This window comes from Sturnira hondurensis, unplaced genomic scaffold (genome assembly GCF_014824575.4).
Source record: "Sturnira hondurensis isolate 20B ecotype Veracruz unplaced genomic scaffold, ASM1482457v3 Scaffold0016663, whole genome shotgun sequence".
In the NCBI taxonomy this organism is placed as follows: domain Eukaryota; kingdom Metazoa; phylum Chordata; class Mammalia; order Chiroptera; family Phyllostomidae; genus Sturnira; species Sturnira hondurensis.
Window position 1 is genome coordinate 611,835 of NW_028089294.1, and position 19,604 is coordinate 631,438.

Consider the following 19,604-nt stretch of genomic DNA (forward strand, 5'->3'; position numbering starts at 1 on the left):
GGAACCGAAGAAAAGATACCAATCACAGGCGGAGGGATATGTTTCCATGGAAACGATAGAATCTCGCCTGTAAACCCTCGGTCTTCCCCACGGTGTCCCGCTCCCTCCCTCCTCCTTTTCCTTTACGGTCCTTGTTTTCCTTCCTTTCCCTTTCCCTTTTCTTTGTAGTTTCCCCCAATTTAGGGACCCTCAGCCTTAGTAATCTTACTGCAGGTGTATTAGACTGGCCTTATGAAAGGCTGTAAAATTTAGCCGCTGATGTTGCAGCCGTCGCCGCAGTTCTGCTGGGGGACGTGGCCTAGAGTTCTACTCGGTGATCTTTGGGGCTCGGCAGAGGTAATCGGGAGTTTGTCCAGGGTGAAAACTCCATGAACCCCGCCATTCTGAGTAGTGGTCTCTGCATTACAGACCTCGCTGCACCACCCTCCAATCCCTTCAGAATAAGCCACCAATTTTCCCCAACACGTTCCGCATACTTGGAGTCTGGGGGACGAAGTAGAGTTGTTTCTTTATTTCTCTTTTTCTTTTTTTTTCTGTTATATTGAAATTACGACCAAACCCTAAATCCTTAAAGCATTTTGACTAGTGGCAATTCTGAAATTATTTGCATTTGAAACAATTGAGCTGTGCTTCCCTTCTAGTTCTTTTTGTATCGTAGTTACACATCTCATCTACTAAACACTCAGATCCTAAGGACTGGGACTGAAGTCTTTGAGTAGCAGCCGCGTGCTGCTCAGCCAGTCTGTATAGCAAATACATGGAAACCTCTTTACATGAAAATCACTTAAAGTCCACTTTTGATTTTACACATTGCATTTACCAGCTCTACAAATTCAGTTTTAACCTTTTTGTTCACTATCCACCAAAAAAAAAAAAAAGACTTTATACTGTAAGTACTTGGCATACACAAGTTGGAAATGTTCCACATAAAAGAAGAATTCCTTAAGTATTTGTTCTTTTTTTTTATCTGCTGTATCTTCTGCTGTGGGATACAGAATATATGTATAGAGAAATATATGTATAGAGAATATAGAGAAAAGGAGGCTTAGTTGAATAAGCCTTTATTCAGGTGAATAAAGTATAGATTTTCTCCAGGTAATGCTATGAATTTATATTTTTTCCAGATTTATTAAACTATGGAAAGAATTTGTCTGTCTGAAGGAAATCTAGCCAGAAGAAAATTTCTGTATAGTATGTTATGTTTGTTCTCCATTAGCCTTATTGATATTTCTGATTTACTTAACAGGGTTCTTCTCCAAAGGGTTAAATGATAAAGATATTTTTACATACTCTGAAAAAATACAGTATCAATTCTATAAAGCCTCACTAATTTGATTTTCTCCTATTAAGAATTAATGAGAATTGCAGTTGGACAAAACATGATAACATCAAAAGACAGTACTTATTAGTCAATGGCCATAACACCTTGAATGCCCAAGATTTGGTCTGATCTCAGGAGCAAAACTGTTGGGTCTAGTTAGTACTTGGAAGGGAAAGATAGTACTTATTATTCTGCATAGCTCCTAATAGGCCCCAATAAATATTTTTTGGTTCTGAATACAAAGTCCATTGTACAAAAGAGAATTTCTAAGTAAGAAATGCTAACAATATTAAAGGAAGCAATTTTCCAACTGATAACAAACTGCTTTCAAACACATTAAAGAGTAAGGGGTAAACCCTGACTGGCTTGTCTGCCTCTCTAGGAGACAGGCCCTTTGATAAGCTAATTACATATTATATATCTCTTAAAAGGGCCAATTCTAGGTTGGGCTTTGCTAACATAGTTGCCATGAAAAAAAAATAGTACTGTATACTATTTCTGTACACTATTATACTGGACACTCTTTCTCTTAAGAACATGTAACCAATTCTTTTCACTAAAAGCCAATCTATCTAAATGAGGGAGATTTTATTGTAAAGAGTTCCTTTATTCCTGCTGATTCTTTTGAAATCAGTTTCAACTACATTTTTGCCTCTAGGTTTCTGTATTAAATTAAGATCCCATTTCCAGATTCAATTTGAATGTGAAAGCTTCCTAATTCAATTCAATAAATATTCTAATATTTCTAATATGAAATAGTTCCTAACACATTAGTGTTGAGTAGTTAGTTCCTAACACATTAGTATTGTTGAACACTGATATTAGTTTGTGTGTGGGGGGTAATTCTTAATCCTTTTACAGCAGCTTTCAAAATTTATCTGCATTTCCTAGTTCAGTATTTCCAGGGAAGCATTAAAGAAAAAGTCCACCTTTTTATCTTATTTTCTTGATTTTAGTTTCATTTTTAAGTCATTGTCACCATTTTAGATTGGCGTAAAGCAAGAAAAACAAGTTTAGAACTTTTGCACATGTATCAATTTTTAATCTAACAAAATAGTCTGTAGTTACAAACACTAGTCTTTTAATAAATATGTATGTATTTGCTGTGTGTCAATCCAAACAGCTATGGTCAAATACTTCCTTTTTTCAATATTTCATAACCTGTTTCTTCTAGAATGCTGTACATTCTGGGAAGGAAAACTTCTGAGAGACATGTTTATAATTTTTTATATTCTGTAAAGACATTAAGTTCTCACTAGCCAAGTGTTGGGCCACAGTCAGTACTGAAGTATAACATGGGGCAACAGTTAAAGAAAGCCAGTGATTTGACCAACCTCAGAGCAAAACTGGGTAGAAGACAAACAGCAGTGACAAGTATTTCCCAAATGGGTGATTTCAGAGTGTAAAAGAATCTAGGGAGAGTGAGGCTTGCTGAGGAATGCCTGACTGTATTAAAAAGTGTGAAACTGGAGATAAAGGCGGAAAAATGTGCACCTGTAAAACCATCAAGCATTGAACTAATCAGTTGTGCCATTCCTTCTTGAAAGAAAGAATATTCGTGAAATGGACTTGGTCAGCTTGGTGTCTGAACAAGAGGACTAGACTAGTTTTTCTTTTTTCTTTTTCTAAATCACACTCACTGGCGTGACAGTGGTTATGAACTACTTTCAAGTTTAGCAGTTCATCCAGCACTGTCTTCGAAGAAGAAAAACTATGTTACTTAGACAAATACTGCTCAAGACCATTGACTTCCCTTTGTTTGATGTTTTGATACTTTCTATAGTCCCTGGACATGAATATGTTCTACTGTAAATTAATAAAAATGGTTTTAGTTCATGGATCCTTAGGAGAGGTGGCGCAGTGTGGTAACCAAGAACGTAAGCACACAAAGTATCACAGCAATGGGTTTGAAGCTTGACTCCTGTATTTAATAGCTGCCTTCCCCAACCAAGTTTTTAATCTCCTGGTACTTCAGCTTTCTTATCTGAAAAATGGGGTTTAATAATAGTAACTACCTCAGGGAGTTGTTTTTAGGATTAGATCAGGTAAACCAAGTAAATAACATTTCAAAGTGTCTAGCAGTATTCAATAAATGGTAGCTGGGAGGAGGAAGAGGAAGAGTCATAGTAGTGGCAGTAGTAGTCTGAGTAAACTTTGGAAGCTTATAAAAATCTGCTGTGGCGCGTGAACAAAATTGAGGTTTGTTTGTGCAAAGCTAAGGACTAGGCTCTGGAACATGGTGACCAGCCTTAAATGGCCACTCCTAAGACATCTTTGTCTCCTTACTCACTGAGTAAGGGGCAGAGTCATGCTCTGGTCCCCTTTGGTAAGGGACGTCGTCACCTTTCTCCTTTGACCCAATCCACAGAGAGAAAAACAATCTGACATATATAAGGAGCAACAACTCAGAAAAAGACATTTTCTTCATGGAAAGTAAACCCCCAGAAATTCCAAAATCAAATAGCAAAACCTTGTCAAGGGTTTATACAAAGGTACTGGCCTGTGGAATGGAGCAATGTGTGTTCATCAACAATGGGGACATTGTCAATTTTTATACAGAGTTTAGTCATTGAAACTAATTTCTGTAAGATTAGGTACATCTTTAAAAAGAAGCCAAGATTTATTTCAAAACCAATAACAAATACACTCCAACTCTCAGGTAGATAATTAAGTTTAGACTACCTGTGAAAAGAATGGCTTGAAATTATTAGATCATTAGTCTAACAACTTTGTTTTCCAAATGAGACTGAGACACAGAATTGCGGAGTGGTGAGAGCTTCCTTCCCGAAGGCTGCTACAAGGACTGTTGGTCAGAACTTGGATGAAACTTGCCGCAACCCCAGAAAAATGGGAGCTGTTGGCAACCATTCTTTCTCGGGAAGAACCATCCTTTATTCTGTGAATACATCTTTTTATTTTCCTATTAAAATGATCCCCCCTAATTTTTTTTTTAGGAAAGGATGCTAAGGGTAAAAAATTTAAAAATCTCTTATGTTTTCTTGATAGAAAAATCTGTCCCCTCCACCCCCCAATTTTTGTTAGATCTATCTAGTTGCCAAAATATGAGAGTCTGGAAAAAAACAAAGCATAACTTTACCCAATAAGAAAATAGAGGACAAAAAGAAAAAGAAAGAAAGAAACACAAACACCCAGAAACAGTTCAGAAAAGAAAAAATAAGAAAATAAAGTCTAGCCTTACTAAAAATGCAAATTAAGAACAGCATGCTTTTTTTGTTGGGAGTGCAATGAAATTGGCACTTATACCCACTAATGGGAATATGAAATAATACAATATATTTGAGAGTCAGTTTTGTGGCATGTTTTAAAGTTATTAAATTGTGTGTACAATAGCCCACCCCTTACCTGCAGTTTTGCTTTCCATGGCGTCAACAGGGTCCAAAAATATTAAATGGAAATAGACAATTCATAAGTTTTACATTGTGCACCATTCTGCGTAGTGGGATGAAATATTGAGCCATGCTGCCCTGTCCCGCCCATGACATGGATCGTCCCTTGGTCCATCACGTTCATGCTGTGTGTACCACCTACCCTATACTCGCTTAGTAACTGTCTAGGTTAGTAGATGATTCCAGAGACAGTCCACATTCACAGAACTTTTATTATGAGTGTTCTGTTTTACTACTAGTTATTATTGTTAATCTCTTACTGTGCCTAGTTTATAAATTAAATTTTATCATAGGTATGTATGAATAGGAAAAAACATGGTGTATACAGGGCTCAGTGCTCTCCACTGTTTCAGGCATCCCCTTGGGATCTTGGGACATAGCCCCTCAAGGTAAGGGGAGAATGTTGTACACTTTGGCCCAGCAATCCTACTTCCTGGAATTATTCTAGGAAATAATTACAAATATGCATGAAGACAAAAATGTTCGTAGGATCTTATACTATCAAAAAATAGAAATAGCTTAAAAATCAAAGGGATTGATTAAATATGTATGGTACATGAATTAATTATATATATTATGGCCATTAAAAACCAATTGTAGAAGAATTTTTGATGTCAGAAAAATGTTAATGGTATATATAAGTAATAAAAGCAGATTCACCCTGGCTGAGTATCTCAGTTGGTAAGAGCATCCTCTCAATATGCCAAGGGGGTTCGTTATATCCCTGGTCAGGGCACATGCAAAGATCAACCAATCAGTGTATAAATTTATCCACCAATGAGTGTATAAATGAGTGGAAAATGAATTCTCTCTCTTCCTCCCCCTACCTCTCTCTCTGAAATAAATTAAAAAATAAATAAAAATAAAGGCAGATTTCAAAACAATATGAATGTACAGAATGATTCTGGTTTTGTAAAAATAGGTTGTATTAATGTATTAATAAAAGTAAGTTTTTTTCATTTTGCCTTTCTGTATTTTACAATTTCCTATAATTTTTAAAAGTGGGATGCTTGGAGACAGAGGAATTCTCCGTCTGAGCTGAGGAGTCGCTGTTCAGTAGCTGTGTAAACTGGAGCATGTTACTATACTTGTCATCTGGGCTCTAGAACTCCGAGGGGGACATAGAGGCTTTAATGTTGCTGTCTGTGGGTGGGTGGTATTCTAAGAAGTTTACCTGCATTTTGGCTATTTTTTTATTTTCTGTTATGACCTGTACTACTTATAATTGAAGAATTAAAGTAAATCTTAACTATAAATATATTTAAATATTTTAAGTCGAAGTACTAATGGAAGAATGAAATAAGATAGTTAATATACATACTCCTCAACTGTTTACCGCAGTTGCCTGTGGGACATGAGACTGACGTGAAGATAGGGAAGAGCTTCCATTTTTTAACTATATAATCTGCTGTATTGTTTGAAGTTTTTGTTTTTTTTAAACAAATATAGCACTTTTGTAATAATATTTAAACATTAGTACATGCCCTTCTTCTACACTTTCTATATCTTTTACTCAACTATATTTTCCTTCATAGCTCCTCTCACCTTCTGACCTCTTTCTTTCATGACAGCATCTCGCAAGAGCAGGCACTTAGTTTTACCCACTGATGCGACCCTGCTGTCTGACATTGTGCTTGGCCTGTACTGGATTCTCAATAAGATATATAGAATTAGTGAATATACGAAGAAACTATTTCAGTGACGTCACATGACTGTTACTCAATTAATATTTATAAATGATTTTTCTAAGGTTATATAGATACTTAGTGTCCAAATCTGAACTTCCGATTCTCCCAGTCCAGAGATGTTTATTTTGCAGCATGCTGATTCCCTAAAAGTAACTTGTCTTGGCTTTTAACCAATTCTCTGAAAGTTGTAGTGAGATATTTGCTTTATATTTCAAAACTGTGCCTATGACCCTGTAAGTATACTACCATTTTCCAGTGGGACACTGTTGGTGTTTAAAACAACAAAATCCCACTTTAGTCTAGAATTTTTCTCTTTGGTTACATACCACAGGAAGTTGTTTATTTTTTTATGAACAAATACCCCTGGTCCCTCTTCCTCCTCCCATTCAGTACAGCGGGTTCAGGGTTTCTCAAACACATAAGCAAATTACTACAAATATTGGAAGGCATCTTGATTTTTGGTAACCTCAGATTTAAATATCTTTGAGATGCCAATGAAGTCTAAGTTTTATTTCCTACAGGAACCTTACAGCTTCCATGAAAAGAAAACTTGAATGCCTATGTGTATTTACTTGGGTACTAGGAGCAGAGTATAAATCATTTAACACTCCTTACACTGCCAAATCTGGGATTATAGTAAAGATATGTTGACTTCCTTTCATCCTTTCTTTCTCAAGAGCTTGTATGATGCACTTGGTAGGTATAAGCTACTGCTTAAACACCAAGACAAAAAAAAATATTGATCTTGCCCTCAAGTCCAGTAGGATATAAATATGTTAAAAATACAAACACACATACACGAACATATACAGGGTGAGGCAAAAGCAGGTTTATAGTTCATATGGAAAATAATATAATAATAAATAATAAGAATAAACTTTCATGTACTCAAAACTGTAAACCTACTTTTGCCTTACTACACACACACACACCACACACACACACACATTTTAAAAACAAACTGACTTGGGATCCATTATTTTAGATTTAATACTCTCACTTGTTTATTTTCTATTAATCATTCTGTTCTTTCCCACCCTGAGTTTTCTCGGAGTCCTAGCTGTGTTGAACGAATGATGAGAAGGAAGGTTCTTTGTTAGTGGGAGAGGTTTTTCTCATCTAAGTCTACTCCTTCCTTCATGCGTGCTCTGTGCATCCCCCCTGCCTCCTTTTTACTGAATTATTCCTTTCTGTATCTTCAACTTCTCTCTCTCTACCTTACTCAAGCCCTCAGTGACTGATCTGGCTCAGTATTAGCCATCCCTAGTCAATCCCCACTAGACTGATCCTTTCAAACATAGACAAGCAGATAGAGGTAAAGAACACAGTTCAGACAGAACATTTTAAGCAAAAGAATAATAGGAGCATGACTCTGCCTTTATCACCAAAAGCCCTGGAACTCCTACGGAAAGCAATCTGCATCCCAAACCTCATTTAAAACAATTCTGTAAGCACTTACTATGGGGGGAGGGGTGGATATAAAATAATATATTGAGAATTTACAGTGTATGCCAGATACTGTCCCGATTGCTTGATATACATTAATTCACCTACTTCTGCCAACCACTCAGGCAGAAGCACTGTTACTCTCTATTTGCAGATGAAGAAGCAGCAGCACAGTGAGGTGAAGCAAGCGGCACAGTCAGGATTCAGACCTAAGGAGTCTCTCTTCACGGTCTGTCCATGTTACTATACTATAACCTTAGTGAGGAGCCTTGGTAAAGACTTTTTCCCAAGGTGACTTAGGGGACAAGAGAGAGGCACCTTGCTTAGCAAAGCAGAATTGCCAGGGCTTGGATGGCAATCGCTGATGGACATGGAAGAAGAAAAGAAGTGAGAGACTACAGTGGTTGATTCGATCAACCATCTAGATAAGGAATACAAGGGTAGATAGAGGAGGAGATAGTGTTAGGGGTCAATAAATAACATCCTTTTCCTCCCCTGAGTTCAGAACCAATGAGATACAAATGCAAGAGTCAGGAAAAGGAGACCAAAACATAACCTCTTTTTTTTTTAAAAAAAATTAAGTTGATAGTTACTGTAACTTCAGAGGTGTTGTCCAGTGGGCTCACTAATGCTTCACCCTTAATTAAACAGATTTACTCACCTCGTCCCAGGAATGGCTGGATAGCAGAAAATAAACTCTTCCTGTTTTTTGGTTTCAGACTTGAACAAGCTGGTTACAAAAGAAGGAATTAAGAAGGCACAAGGGACACTTTCCCAGTTCTTTCTATCAGCTTCCAGCCAGCAGTCAACCCACTGGCCAGGAGTATTCCTCTAGCAGAAAAGTCCCCTTTGGGCACCTCAAAAATAGGGGATACGCGCCCTGGCTGGTGTAGCTTAGTGGATTGAGCACGGGCCTGCGAACCAGATGATTGTGGTTCGATTCCCAGTCAGGGCACATGCCTGGGTTGCAGGCCAGTTCCCAGCAGGGGACACATGAGAGGCAACCATACATTGGTATTTCTCTCCCTCTCTCCTTCCCTTCTTCTCTAAAGATAAATAAATAAATAAAATCTTAAAAAAAAGAATAAGGGATACAGTGAAGGGAGAAACAGAGAGAGGCTGTTTAAACAGAACAAACTTCTAGTTTTGAGATGAGTAAGGTTGATGAATAAGGTCTGAGGATCTTATGTATAAAAGGACTACAGTTGACAACACCACTGTAAACTGAAATCTGCTAAGAGAGTAGAACTTCAATGTTCTCACTCCCCCCAAAAAATCATGTCATATTATAAACTTTAAATATCTTGCAATTTTGTCAATTTTACCTCAACAAAACTGAGAGGAAAGCATAACTGGGAATAGGGCTTCCCCTCAACAACTCCCCGCAACAACTTGTTTATTTGTGGATTAAAGAAGTATTAGTTCTTGAGATAAGTGAAAAATGGAATCTCAGATAATCAAAGGAAAAGGAAGAAATTCCGATTTTTACACAAAGGGAAGAGAAAAATCGAAAAATAGAATCCCCGGGATATTAGAGCAATATACAAGTAAATCTTGGTACCGTGAATTCATTATGGTTACATCTTTATGTGCTTGTTGGGAGTAGCAAACAGCAATTATGTGGCAGAACGATGCGTTTACAACTTGCTTTCAAGAAATTCCTAGAAATATGTTGTAGGTACCTGAAGTCATTTAGCAACCATTTATTAATGCCTACTTTGTTTAAGGGAGTATGCCAGAGCTGGGATATAATGCTAAATAGGACAGAAATTATGCCTTGGAGCTCCCAGGCTCCACTTGGTGAAAGCAGGTGTAGAAATCATTACAATGCGGTGGGCTACAGGCTAATAGGAATCTATACAGAACGGTTTTAGAGTGATTGTGTTGACAGACTCCAGTAAGGTTCTGGAAAAAGGAAAAAGTTTGTGTTGGATGGAGAGTAGGGATTCTATGGAATATCATTTGAAAACATTAAGCCTGAGGAAAGGGAGCATTTCACTCGGGTTGACTCTGGCCCTCTACTAGGTTTCTTCAGCTAATCCCCAGCTGACCATAATCCAGCCACTACTACTGCTGCTCCAAGAATAATGTCCCTTCTCATGGACTGCGTGGCTCTTCCACTTTAGTTCCACTAAAGAACTGAACCTGTAGATCAATATGTAATTAACTTAGCTTTTCAATGGATAGTGATTATAGTTACTAATATTCGGAAACATAACTAAACCTTAAGGTATAAAAACAAGAAATTGAATGAAAGTAATAGCTCCGAGGTGTCCTTCTCCCCATCACTTTTTCCTCACATACAACATATTTTCCTTCAGGTTTTTTCTTTTCCCTCTGTGTAAAAATCTGAATTTCTTTTCTTTTGATTATTCTCCTCTGCTTTATCTTCTACTTCTGTCCTTTAACTTATTCAAAATATAGGATTAAAGTACATTTTAAAGTATACTTGTACTTATTGTAAAGCGTGGTCGTTAAAACTAAAGTGCTGTGTTTGCTGTTTCTACTTTTTAAAATAGATTAATTAAACCTATTGCATTTTTATGAATAAATTAAGTAGCTTGCTCTGTAATTGGTTTTCCATTGTGCCCATCCCCCATCGCACTTTCTTACCAAGATACCACAGTAATGCTGTGATAACAACTATTACATTTGATTTTTTGCCTAACTGCAACAATGCTAGGAAGTCTTGCTAGTTCACACAGTACTTTCCATGCCCAAAGTACCATACGACTAACCATAATATTTCACAATGATCTAGTTTTTTTTAATGGAAATATATGCAAGTGTAGTGGTGTTACTAAGAATAGCATGGAAGGGATTTTTCATTCCCAAAATCTTTATTCTTTCATCTGACAGTTCACCCTTCCTTAGTCTTAACTAGAGACCTAGGCAAATACCTTCCCTTTTCAAGCCAGATTCTTGTCCCCAAGGCTTTCCTAGAAATTTTATAGCTGTCCCAGTACAGCCATATAACATAAATATGCAAAAGCATGATCTTAGGAAAATAATAGATTGGAAGGGTGGTTACAAAAGAAGTCTTCTGTGATTTACTTCACAGTGTTTTAAGAGAACATGTTTCCTTTAGTAATTTCCAAATTATTTGAATTTTCCAGAAATACATCTTCTAGGTAAATAAAATAATCTTCCCCCCCGCTTTGTCTGATCTAGATGAGAATATCGTAATGCTGCACCTCACAGCTCTCAGTCTGTTTGCCTCCATTATAACCGCACCTGGAAGAAGGGGCCCCAGTCGGGAGAACGGGAGCGGCCCTCGGTGCAGCCACATCATTCCACTGCAAGTATTCCCCGTCTCTAAAGTGGGGCAGCAGATATGTCGCTTGCTCTAAGTAAAAGGGGAGACGGTAAGGAAGATAACTTCACATCGTTGACTTTGTGGAAAGAAGAAAATGATAGGGAGGACAAGTTTGAAGACGCCTATGAAACTATCCCCGCAGCAACAACAATGACTCTAATGTCTTCCCTGGAAGAATGCACAACTGGCTTGTATTTATTTCTAAATAACAGATTCTCAGATGCTATAAATCTCATTCACCCATGGTCGAAAAACAGCATTTACCACGCTCTAATTTATAGTATCCTTATGGTCGTCAAAGCCGTTTTGACTTTTGATCCACAGGATATAGAGGTGGCGATGACCGCTACAAAGGAAGCGTTGAGAACCTGCAACAATTTCCGGAGAAAAGCTAGGGTGATAAGCTTTTCTCGTCTAGTAAGTAAACACGGAATAAAGTCTGTCAAAGAAGAGGAGTTGCATGCAGAAGTCTGCTATGCTGAGTGTTTGATCTTGAAATCCACTGTAACATTTATGCAGGATGAAAGTATACTTGGTTTTCTTAAAAGTGGCATCAGCCTTGGGTTAAGTCACCAAATATACAAAGACTGTCAACAAATATTAACACAGATACCTAACAAACAAAGCAAAACCTACGGACACTTAGTGGGAGGAGTAAAATTTGGTCTTGGAGCATTCAATTTGATGTTATCACTTGTGCCACCAAAGACACTTAAATTACTCAATATTGTTGGCTATTATGGTAATAAAGAGGTAGGCTTGTCTTTGCTTCATGAGAGTGCATCCGAATCCCATATAAATAACATCTTAAGTATTTTGACTCTACTCTTCTACTACAATTACATCTGTGTAGTTTTTGGTGTTGAAAAGGGTCACACTTCTACAGTAGAGGACCTCTTCTTGATCTACCTCCAGAAATTTCCAAAGTGTGTCATACTTAAATTTTTTCATGCACGTTTTAATATGCTGAAAGGAAACTTTGAAAATGCACAGTTAATATTAGAGGAGTGCATTTTTATTCAGAATGAATGGAAGCAGCTTAATCATCTCTGTTACTGGGAACTCATGTGGTGCCACATTTACCTGCAGGATTGGAAGCAGGCCTACCACTATGCCGATCAGTTATTTCAAAATAGCAGGTGGTCCAAAGCAATGTATTCCTACAGTAAAGCTATGCTTCTGGCTTTGCTTCCTTCTGGATTTGCTCAATCAATAAGTGAGGACATGAACTCTCACTTTTTAAAAGTGGATAGCCTGAGAATCAGATTTTTAGGAACTTCTGTGCCAATAGAAAAGTTTGTTGCTGAGAAGGGTCGGCGCTACGGTACTACTACAGGCTGGTTTACAGCGCAGCCCCTTCTGGAATTCCTTTATGCCTGGAGTGGTTTCCGGATCATGAGCAAAAAACTGCAACTTATTTCCTGCTGGCTATCAATAATTAACAAAGGAGAAGACCTCTTACGAGAAAATCCAAATAAAGAGTACGGTACAGATGACATAAGTTTGCTAAATTTACTGAAAGGTCTATGTCTGAAATATTTAGGCGAATATTCGACGGCTGAGCAGTACTTTATTCGTGTCATTCAAAATGAGAAATTGTTAAAATATGACCACTATTTGGTGCCATATACTTACTATGAACTGGGAATTCTGTACTATCTGAAAGGAGATTATGTCAGTGCAACAAAAAACCTAGACAACATAAAAAACTACAAAGACTATTCCATGGAAGCCCGATTACAGTTTAGGGCTCATGTAGCTCTTGAACAAATAGCTAAAGAAGAAAAGTGATTTAGGCCAAAGTGTTGTTTTGTTTACTCTGAGTGAAGTATTCTACAGCCAGCAAGGTAATTAACAGGTAGGAAATAATTTCTTTGTGGAAGAAATCTAAAAGGAGGCAGCTGCTGAGAATCTGACTGGTAACAAGAAAGAAATTACTTTTCCCTCTTTCTTTCTCCATATCTATAAAATGGAATGTCTTAGTCTGGCAAATGGAGTGATGTGCATTCTTGAAAAAGAAAAGGCAAATGATGTACCTCTCACATTATGAAAGATACTCTCTTAGATGTCAACTTATTAATCATGTTAAACATTTTCAAACACTCAAATATATTTTTTAACATCTCATTAGATAATGTTTACAACTCGTAAATAAATTAGGGAAAGTAGCTACACTAGGAATCCCTGTGCCCTGTAAATGTTTTTATTTAACTAGTAAGAGAAGGAAAAAAGTTTGTGTTACATTTCAAAACAATGAGGAACAAAAGAGCACAGACTCTGAATGGTTTTCCCTCATGCGCGGTAATTTTTACTGGCTTTTTGTACAAGAGAAGATACTCCCCCCGCTGTGCATTCAGTGGTATATTCCACCTGTTTTCATTAGGAAGCTCAAATATGGGGCTATAACGTACTGGAAGATAGAGAAGAAAGAGGCCCCCATACACACACACACACACATGCACACTAAAACCCTTTGAAGGTAATTGGAGGAAGCCAAGAGGACAAATACATTGGGTAGAAAAAAAGAGAAGATGAGGCCATTGGGGGGTAAGTTTAGTTTCCACTAGCCCTCCCTTTAAAAAAATATTTTACTTATTTTTAGAGAAAGGGGAATGTGGGGAGAAAGAAAGAAACATCGATATGAGAGAGAAACATTGACTGCTTGCCTCTCATAAGCCCCTGACTTGGGGACCACACCTCCAACCTGGACATGTGCCCTGACCAGGGTTCTACCCAGCAACCTGCTCTGTGGGAAAAGCTCCAACAAACTGAGTGACACTGGTCAGGGGTAGCCCTCCCTTTAGCTGCTCTCCCCGTAGCTGCCCTCCCTAGGGTGTAGTTCCTATTAAGATCAGCTTTTTAACATAATTAAACCACTTGCAGCTATCCTCTGTCATCTTTAGCAGGCTAATCTGAGAGCAAATAGCAGCTGTAAGCATGAAGCTTGGTATTGTTTTATTCACCTTAGGGATGAAATCAGTCCCTAGTTTTTAGAGCATTCAGTCCAGCTGAGTGTACCTTCTGTGCAGTAGTCACCCATGGAAAAGAAGTTTCTGGGAAAGTTTGCTTTGCTACAACACATTAATGAAATACATTGTATTAATGCTTTGGGTGTCCAAACAACCTACTGGAGCACATCATGGGGCTATATTTCAGATTTAGAAATGCTTAGGTTGAAAAACATTAGTTAAAAACAGACTTTTGCACCCTGGCTGGTGTGGCTGGCTCAGTGGGTTGAGTGCCGGCCCGTAAACCAAAGGGTTGCTGGTTCAATTCCCACTCAGGGAACATGCCTGGGTTGCAATCCAAGTCCCAGTAGGGGCACACGAGAGACAACCGCACACTAATGTTTCTCTCCCTCTCTTGCTCTCTCCCTTCCCCTCCGTCTAAAAATAAGTAAATAAAATCTTTAAAAAACAAAAAACAGACTTCTGCCCTTGCTGGTGTGGCTCAGTGGATTGAGTAACTCTCAATCCACTAATTATGAAATTAGTAACTCTCTGCCTAAATTATGATTTTGTGTTTTGTTCTGATTTCTAACAATGAATAGCAAGTTTATTAATTGGTTAAACAAATACATGTTGAATGCCTACTACATGCAGGCACTGAGCAGGGTCCTGAGGATATAAAGACAAAGTACGTTCTCTCTCCTGAGGACTTTATTAGAGACACAAGTTAGAAAAAGATTTTGATGGGGCTAGAAACACTTAAAGCAGTTGCTTCAACAGACAGGAGTTTATTTGTCCCAAACAAAAGAAATCTGATGGTAGGTAGTTCAGGTCTGGTCTGGCTCTTTTTATCTTGTGTTTTTCTGCTTGGCATATAGGTCTTCTTATGCATATTTCCTTATGGTACAAAGAGGCTGCCTCACATACAGGCCTTATGTCCAAGCCAGGCAGGCTGGAGGAGAAATGGTTAAGGACAAAAAAGGCTTTCTCTTTCTTAGGAGGTTTTGCCTTTTCATTTCAGAAGAGATGGTCTTCCTAAGAACATCCATGTATATATTTATGGCCTGAAATAGCCCTATGGCTACTTCTACCTACAAAGGAAGCTGAGAATGAGTTTTAGCTTTCAAGCCTCATTTATTAGGAGGTTGTGGGGAAGGATTTTAGTTAAATGAACCATTCTGCAGTTACTGCTCCAACCCATATGTAAATAACAGTAAGTTAGAAAACAGTATCAGAGGGGTACAGTTAAAGGAGACAAGGTAACAATGAGATCAAGGAATCACCTGGAAAAAAACTCTCTGCAGATCTAACATCTTAGTCAGTCTCGTGATTGACATTTCCTTAGTGAAATGTCAATTTCACAGGCCAGGTTCTTGCTACCCACAGCCCAGGTTCTGACCTTTACCGGGCCCACAAGTTGACTAGACACAATTGAGGCTGATTTTCACCAAACTCACTAAAGATTAAGGTATAATTTACTTTGTTAACTTATTTATTTATAGCAGGGATTACTCCAGCATTACAAACTCAATTTCCTATAGGGGTCAGGCAAGCAATATAAACATGAAAGAGCCAAGTGCAAAACAATAAAAGTGGGAACTAGTTGTGAAGAAGAGAGCACACCTATCTAAAAGCTTACACATTATAAAGAAATTTAACACTGCAGACATTAAACCTGACTGCATGTCCTGATATGACCCTTGGCCCCTAGTCTCTGACTTCTGGTCTATTCCTCTCTATTCCTGACTAGGAAGTGCTCACATTTCTGTTTCAAGAATCATCTCTCCTGATAAATCATGTACCTAGAAAACCAAGAAGGGGTCGCAGGCAGCATGGTGAGAGGCAGCACAGAATCAGACTATAGAGAGACCAATACACTTTGAGGAATATCTATTCCAGGCCAGGGTGAGATATAATGAAGTATCCATTCCTCACTGTATGGATACATCTCTGGAAAGTCTCTGTCTTCCAGACTCAGAGTCTCTGAGATGTAGCTCTCAATCCTTTGCTTGCTCACCTTCTCTTATGCCTTCTGCTGTCAACCCTGAGCTACTGAATGTCTCAGCAGGGTTCAATGCAATTAAGTTTTCATCTACTAATATACCATCCCATTCCAGCCCTGCTTCCAGAAAATGCAACCAGATCACTTAGTTTGGAATTTCCAGTCATCCCCACTGAAAGGATAAAGTCAGCCCCATTTGCTATTGTGGCACCATCTACCTTGCAGGCCTGTGACCTTGTTAAACACAACTGCTATTTTATTCTTCTAAGCTTATGTCCCCAGGACTGGAATGTACTGGAAAGCAAAAACAGAACTAACCTCCCTATAGCCACAGGCAGAAGGTAACGTCAGAACAAAACTGCAGCCTCCTGTTACAACACCTCAACAGCCCAGGGGCCACAGGACAGCAACCCATCCACCTTTTTTGAATCCAACTGTAATCCAATAAAAGCTCAAAGCCCCGCCCCTCAATGCTGGTGGATCTCTCCACTGCATGCCCTTCTCTTTTCTTGGAAAGTGAGTCAAGAGTACTCTCTACACTTTCTACTCTTTGTGAATTCTTCCACAGCCCATGTTGCTGACCACCCTAACACCCACATTTTTGGTTACCCGCATTATAGATGATCTCTTTGTGCAGATGAATCACAGATCTAATCACATCCATTTTATTTAACGTTTAGGGTCAGTTTATCAGAGCTTGGAGAGGGCACCTCAATGTTGCCTCCTGCCATAAAACACAGAGAGCTATGGAAACATTTTTTATTCCATGGAGAAATTTTCTCATTTAATGTAGTAAATATAATAACTATTTGGAGGCCCGACAGCCTGAAAAATGAAGAGGAAAACAAGGGGTTATGCATGAAAAAAAGAACAAAGATAATTTCTGTGAAAGATACTAGTATCAAAGGCCTTCCCAACATGCCCTTGCCCCAATCAATCACTAAATGCTGCTGATTTCTGCTTTGAAATATGTGTTGAATCTACTCCATTTTTTTCTCTCTTTCACTTCCACTGCTATCAGCTTAGGCGAGGACTTGATTATTTCCTGTCTGAACCACTGCACTAATTTTTAGGAATTCAGTAGTAGACTTCCTTTTTTGTCCCAAGACAATTCCAGTGAAAAATAAAAATGGTTAACTTTATTTTTTTTCAAATTAAAACATAAAATTATGTAACATCTATATTCTTACCACTGAGCTTGATTACCTCATTGAATAAGAAGAATGCAATGAAAAAAAAAGGCCCTGGCTGGTGTGGCTCAGTGCAATGAGTGCCAGCCTACGAAGCAAAGGGTCACTAGTTCGATTCCCAGTCAAGGCACATGCCTGGTTTGCGGGCCAGGTCCCCAGTAAAGGGCTTGCAAGAGGCAACCACACATTGATGTTTCTCTCCTCCTCTTTCTCCCTCCTTTCCCCCTCTCTAAAAATAAAAATAAATTCAATCTTAAAAGAAAAAAAGGTACTGATTTGTAGCCATAAAGATATTATCTGAGCATATTTGATAGGCAATGTACACAGTAGCAGTTTTGTACATTTTCACACATTACATTTGTTTAGTATGTTGGAGTTCACAAAGTCTGTTCAAAGCATTTTCATCCTAGGAAAACAACCCTATCTTCATTCTACTGCTGGGGAAATTAACCTTCCCTCTCAGAGGTAGTAAAATCTCCCCTCTCTGAGGAGGTAAAACCTCCCCTCTGGGCAGGTCTGGGGAGGGCAGATAACTAATTCATTTGGAGATACTGCCTCCCACAAACTGGATTTCCATTGGGAAAGTGGTTCTGGAATTACCGCCCGCCCCCACGCCCAATACCATTGGTTGGTTGAGTAGAGAGGCTACACTTTATACATAAAGTTTCATGCTGTGTATGCTCCACACTTCCCTATTTTTCCCACACCCAGTTTCTCTGCATCCTTTCTAATACACCAATTTCATCATGTCATTCCATCACTCAAATTTTTCACATTCTCTTTGGTTTATTTATTCATTCATAAAATGAGTTAATGTTTGAAAGTTCTTAGAGTAATGCCTGGCACATATTGGGTGCTATATTACTGATTAAGATATAAATATTCAGCCCTAGTTGGTGTGACTCAGTGGGTTGGGCATTGACCTGCAAACCAAAAGGTCTCAGGTTTTTTTTTTAAATTTATTTATTTATCTTTAGAGGGGAAGGAGAGGGAGAGAAACATCAATGTATGGTTGCCTTTCGTGCATTCCCTGCTGGGAGTTGGCCTGCAGGGAACTGGCCTGCAACCCAGGTATGTGCCCTGACTGGGATTCGAACCGCGATCCTCTGGTTCGCAGGCCCGCGCTCAATCCACTAAGCTACACCAGCCAGGGCAAGGTCTCAGGTTTGATCCTTAGTCAGGGCACAATAGGGTTGTGGGCCAGGTCCCTAGTTGGGGGTATGTGAGATGCAACAAATTGATCTTTCTCTCTCACATCAATGTTTCTTTCCTTACCTTTCTGCCTCCCTTGCCCTCTCTCTAAAAACAAATAACATCTCTGAAAGAAAAAAATGATATAAAAATTCAGTTTGAATTGAGTATCACTTACAAATACCAGGCAATGCTCTAGAGGTGGGGTGCACGGTAGTAGGTAAAACAGACAAGGCTCCTGCCGTTAGAGGGTGTAGAGGGCCTAGTAAGTGACTGTGTGTGTCTTAGTCATGAGAATTTAGAGCTGAGAGGATCTTGGGTCATCTAGTCCCACATTTTTACTTACAGATAAGAAAACTGAAATCTAAGAAGGCAAATAAAGGACTTCCAAAGCCCTACAGCTGGGATCAGCACAGTCAGCGGTGTGCAGGAACCAGCTGAAACTGGCTCAAAAGAGCGCGCTGTTAAATTTCGTCAATTTTTGGAGCCTGCTGTTAAACCATCGGCACCTTCAAATCAGTCGTGGTGGGAATCTTACACCATAGAAATTGGCAAATTATTGCCTATAAATCAAATTCAAGCTCTGGTCGAGTGGCTCAGTTGCAGCGTCCAACCAACTGGTTTGACCCCTAGTCAGAGCACCAGGAGGAACTGACCAATGAACTCTTTCCCCAGCCTTTCCCATTTACTATTCCCTTCAGGTAGAATGATGGCTTACTTGCTTACAAGTACAAGGAAACATCAACTCCCCGGAGACAAGATGCTTTTTAAATCAGGCTTTGAACCCCTAGTTCTTAATAGAAAGTATAGAACGTATAGATACACAATATATGTTTGAAGAATAAACATGGACGTAAAAAATAGAGGCTTTTAGTGGGTTCTATTTGTTGAATAAGTGAAAAAGTCAGAATATTTTAAAAATCTTTGGCAAAAATGATGGGGGTTACTTTTTTTCTGATCTTACTTTGCATAAAAATACAGTAAATTACCACCCCACTCCACTTCATTTTTTTACCTACTTCTAAGACTACCCAAAGTATGAATTGAAATGTATCATAGTTCAGTCCAGGCAGGCCAGGTTTATCTTTGTACCTG

At 38.6% G+C, this 19,604-nt stretch overlaps 1 protein-coding gene across 1 annotated transcript; it reads left to right on the plus strand.

Moving 5' to 3' along the window:
- Window positions 1–107: 107 nt before the first annotated feature.
- LOC119001273 (tetratricopeptide repeat protein 39B-like) lies at window positions 108–13,160 on the plus strand. The gene is made up of 2 exons (XM_037066575.1): window positions 108–336; window positions 11,034–13,160. The coding sequence occupies exon 2, from the start codon at window positions 11,197–11,199 to the stop codon at window positions 12,967–12,969; it is 1,773 nt and encodes a 590-aa protein (XP_036922470.1). The 5' UTR covers window positions 108–336; window positions 11,034–11,196; the 3' UTR covers window positions 12,970–13,160.
- The last annotated feature ends 6,444 nt before the right edge of the window (window positions 13,161–19,604 follow it).